A 4,211-nucleotide genomic window follows, 5' to 3' on the forward strand; every position below is an offset into this window, starting at 1 on the left:
AAAAAATGGGAAAAAATCAGGGAAAAATCGGGAAAACACCAGGAAAAATAAGGAAAAAATCAGGGAAAATCAGGGAAAAATGGGAAAAAATCAGGGAAAAAATGGAAAAAAATCAGGGAAAAAGTGGGAAAAAACCAGGGAAAAATCGGGAAAACACCAGGAAAAATAAGGAAAAACCAGGGAAAAATGAGAAAAAAAAGGGAAAAAATCAGGGAAAAAATGAGGAAAATGGGGGAAAATTCTGGAAAAAGGGGAGAAAGGGGGAAAAAAGGGGGAAAATGTGGGAAAAATAATGAAAAACTGGGGAAAATCAGGAAAAAATCGGGGAAAACCAGGAAAAATGAGGGAAAATTGGAAAAAAATGGGAAAAAATCAGGGAAAATCAGGAAAAATCAGGGAAAAGTCAGGGGAAAACACCAGGAAAAATAAGGAAAAATCAGGGAAAATTGGGAAAAAGGGGAAAAAATCAAGGAAAAATCGGGAAAAATCGGGAAAATTGGGAAAAATGAGAAAAAAAATGGGAAAAAATCAGGGAAAATCAGGAAAAATCAGGGAAAAAATGGGAAAAAATCAGGGAGAAATCAGGAAAACACCAGGAAAAATAAGGAAAAATCAGGGAAAATTGGGAAAAAATCAGGGAAAAATCGGGAAAACACCAGGAAAAATAAAGAAAAATCAGGGAAAATTGGGAAAAATGAGAAAAAAATGGGAAAAAATCAGGGAAAATCAGGAAAAATCAGGGAAAAATCGGGAAAAATCAGGGAAAACACCAGGAAAAATAAGGAAAAATCAGGGAAAAATGAGAAAAAAAAGGGAAAAAATCAGGGAAAAAATGAGGAAAAATGGGGGAAAATTGAGGGAAAAGGGGGGAAAGGAGGGAAAAGTGGGAATTTGGGGAATTTGGGAATTTGGGGATTTTGGGGAGTTGGGGATGCGGGACCTGAAGCGCTCCTGGCCGGCCGTGTCCCAGATCTGCAGCTTGACGCTTTTGCCGCCCACGCCGACGACCTTGGAGCCAAACTCCACCCCGATGGTGTGGTTGGAATCCTGCTTGACTGGGGGGGAATGGGGAAAATGGGGAAAAAATGGGGAAATTGGGGAAAATGGGGAAAATGGGGAAATTGGGGAAAATGGGGAAATGGGGAAAATTGGGGGAAATGGGGAAATGGGGAAATGGGGAAAAATGGGGAAATTGGGAAAAATGGGAAATGGGGAAATGGGAAATGGGGGAATGGGGAAAAATGGGGGGAAACGGGGGAGAAATGGGGGAGAAATGGGGTGTGAGGGGGAAATAATGGGGTACAGGGGGGAACTTGGGCACAGGGGAAAAAAAGGGGAATGGGCAATAAAAAAGGGAATTAAAAGTCAATAAAAAAGGGAATAAAAAGTCAATTAAAAAGGGAATTAAAAGTCAAAAAGGGAGTAAAAAGTCAATTAAGAAGGGGAATGGGGAGAAATGGGGCGGGGTCTGGGATGGGAGGAGCCTGGGAGGGGAGGGGTTTATGGGAGATGGGCGTGGTCTGGTGGGTGTGGCAAATGATGGACAGAATGGAGGCAGGGCCTTTGGGGAAGGGGCGGGGCTTAAGAGGGTTGGGGTGGAGCTTTATGACAGTGGGCGGAGTCTGATGACAAATGGGCGTGGCTGTTGTATAATTTATGCAATGGGTGTGGCTTTGTGGGCATGGGTTGACTACAGATTTGCCATTTGTGGGTGTGGCTTAATGCACAGGGCGTGGTTTAATTATGTGGGTGTGGCCTGTAGGTGATGGGCGGGGTTTGTGGGGATTGATGGCACCATGGCTGATCTTGTGGGCGGGGCTTAGTGCACAGCTGAGGCTGTGGGTGGAGCCACAATGACAGGTGGGCGGGGCTTAGGGGTATTGGCAACACCATAGATGGCACCGTGGGCGGGGCTTAATGCAGAGATGAGGCTGTGGGCGGAGCCTGCTCTGTCTGGGCGTGGCCTATAGGCCATGGGCAGGGTACAGGGGCAGGATTGTGTGCACAGGTAGCCCTGTGGGCGGGGTTTATGTGCTGTGGGCGGGGTCTCCTGGCAGTGGGCGTGGCTAATCCCGGTGGGCGTGTCCCTCAGGAAGCTGGACGCCTTCATCTACGACGCGGCCGTGCTGAACTACATGGCCCGCAAGGAGGAGGGCTGCAAGCTCGTCACCATCGGCTCGGGGAAGGTCTTTGCCTCCACGGGCTACGGCATCGCCCTGCAGAGGGGATCCCGCTGGAAGCGCCCCGTGGACCTGGCCCTGCTCCAGCTCCTGGGGGACGGTGGGTTTGGGGGAATTTGGGGGGGCTCTGGGGGTTTTTTATTGTTTTTTGGGGTTTTTTTGGGGTTTTTGGGTCCTTATGGCATCGCCCTGCAGAGGGAATCCCAATAGAAGTGTCTCCAGGACCTGGCCCTGCTCCAGCTCCTGGGGGACGGTGGGTTCGGGGTTTTTTTGGAAGAGTTTTGGGGCTTTTTTTGGGTTTTTTTGAGGTTTTTGGGGGGTTTTTTGGGGTTTTTTGAGGTTTTTTGGGGGTTTTTTGGGGTTTTTTTGGGGTTTTTGGGTCCTTATGGCATCGCCCTGCAGAGGGCATCCCGCTGTAAGCGCCCCATGGACCTGACCCTGCTCCAGCTCCTGGGTTTGGGCGGGTCTCTGGGGAGTTTTGGGTGTCCTGGAGGGATTTTAGAGGGTCTTTGGTGGGTCTGGGGGTTCTGCAGAAGTTTTGGACCCTCTAACACCTTCAAATGTCCCCTCAACCTTCCAAGATGACCTTCAAAGCACCCCGAGACACACCCAAACCCCCCCAAGGTGCTCCCTAACCCCTTAAAGATACCCCCAAACCCCCTGAGATGCCCCTTAACCCCTGCAAGATGCCCCCTAACCTCACTGAGATGCCCCCTAACCCCCGAGACACCCCCCAAACCCCCTGAGATGCCCCTTAACCCCCCTAAGGCCCCCCAGCCCCCCGTAACCGCCGTCCCTGTCCCTCGGCAGACGAGATCGAGATGCTGGAGCGGCTCTGGCTGTCGGGGATCTGCCACCAGGAGAAGCTGGAGGTGATGAGCAGCAAGCTGGACATCGACAACATGGCCGGGGTGTTCTACATGCTGCTGGTGGCCATGGGGCTCAGCCTGCTCGTCTTCGCCTGGGAGCACCTGGTGCACTGGAAGCTGCGGCACCTGGGGACACCGGGGCGGCTGCGCTGCCTGCTGGCCATCAGCAGGGTACGGGGACATTGGGGACAGTGAGGACAGCGGGGACACTGGGGATACTGGGGACACCGGGGTGGCTGCGCTGCCTGCTGGCCATCAGCAGGGTACGGGGACATTGGGGACAGTGAGGACAGCGGGGACACTGGGGATACTGGGGACACCGGGGTGGCTGCGCTGCCTGCTGGCCATCAGCAGGGTACGGGGACATTGGGGACAGTGAGGACAGCGGGGACACTGGGGATACTGGGGACACCGGGGTGGCTGCGCTGCCTGCTGGCCATCAGCAGGGTACGGGGACATTGGGGACAGTGAGGACAGCGGGGACACTGGGGATACTGGGGACACCGGGGTGGCTGCGCTGCCTGCTGGCCATCAGCAGGGTACGGGGACATTGGGGACAGTGAGGACAGCGGGGACACTGGGGATACTGGGGACACCGGGGTGGCTGCGCTGCCTGCTGGCCATCAGCAGGGTATGGGGACACGGGGACAGTGGAGACACTGGGGACAACAGGGACAGTGGGGACATTGAGGGTGTTGGGGGCATTGAGGACATTGAGGGGATTTGGGACATTGGGAATATTGGGGGCGTTGGGGACAGTGGGGAGATTTGGGGGGACATTGGGGACATTTGGAACATAGGGGACATTGGGGGGATTGGGGACAGTGGGGAGATTGGGGACACTGGAAGCTGTGGCACCTGGGGACACCGATGCGGCTGCGCTGCCTGCTGGCCATCAGCAGGGTACGGGGACACGGGGACACTGGGGACATTGGGGACATGGGGATGCTGGGGACATTTGGGACAGCAGGGGGATTGGGGACACTGGTGACAGTGGGAACATTGGGGCATTGGGGGGACATTGGCGACATTTGGGACATAGGGGACATTGGGGGGATTGGGGACACAAGGGGACACGGGGGCACATGCACTGCCCCCCCCAGTGCCACCGTGTCCCCTGTCCCCCCCCCAGGGCATGTACAGCTGCTGCAGCGCCGAGGAC

The 4,211-nt window shown here is 54.2% G+C and overlaps 1 protein-coding gene across 1 annotated transcript in view; it reads left to right on the forward strand.

Annotated features, from left to right (window-relative positions):
- The window catches only part of LOC121361262 (glutamate receptor ionotropic, NMDA 2D-like), a gene marked incomplete at both ends in the record, with an annotated part of 13,617 nt that extends 9,406 nt beyond the window's left edge, over nucleotides 1-4,211 (forward strand). The window contains 3 exons of the mRNA XM_041481776.1: nucleotides 2,093-2,280; nucleotides 2,991-3,220; nucleotides 4,182-4,211. Coding sequence (XP_041337710.1) covers nucleotides 2,093-2,280; nucleotides 2,991-3,220; nucleotides 4,182-4,211 — 448 coding nt within the window. The remainder of the gene's footprint in view (nucleotides 1-2,092; nucleotides 2,281-2,990; nucleotides 3,221-4,181) is intronic.

This window comes from Pyrgilauda ruficollis, unplaced genomic scaffold (assembly GCF_017590135.1).
Source record: "Pyrgilauda ruficollis isolate IOZ18807 unplaced genomic scaffold, ASM1759013v1 scaffold565, whole genome shotgun sequence".
NCBI classification, from domain to species: Eukaryota; Metazoa; Chordata; class Aves; order Passeriformes; family Passeridae; genus Pyrgilauda; species Pyrgilauda ruficollis.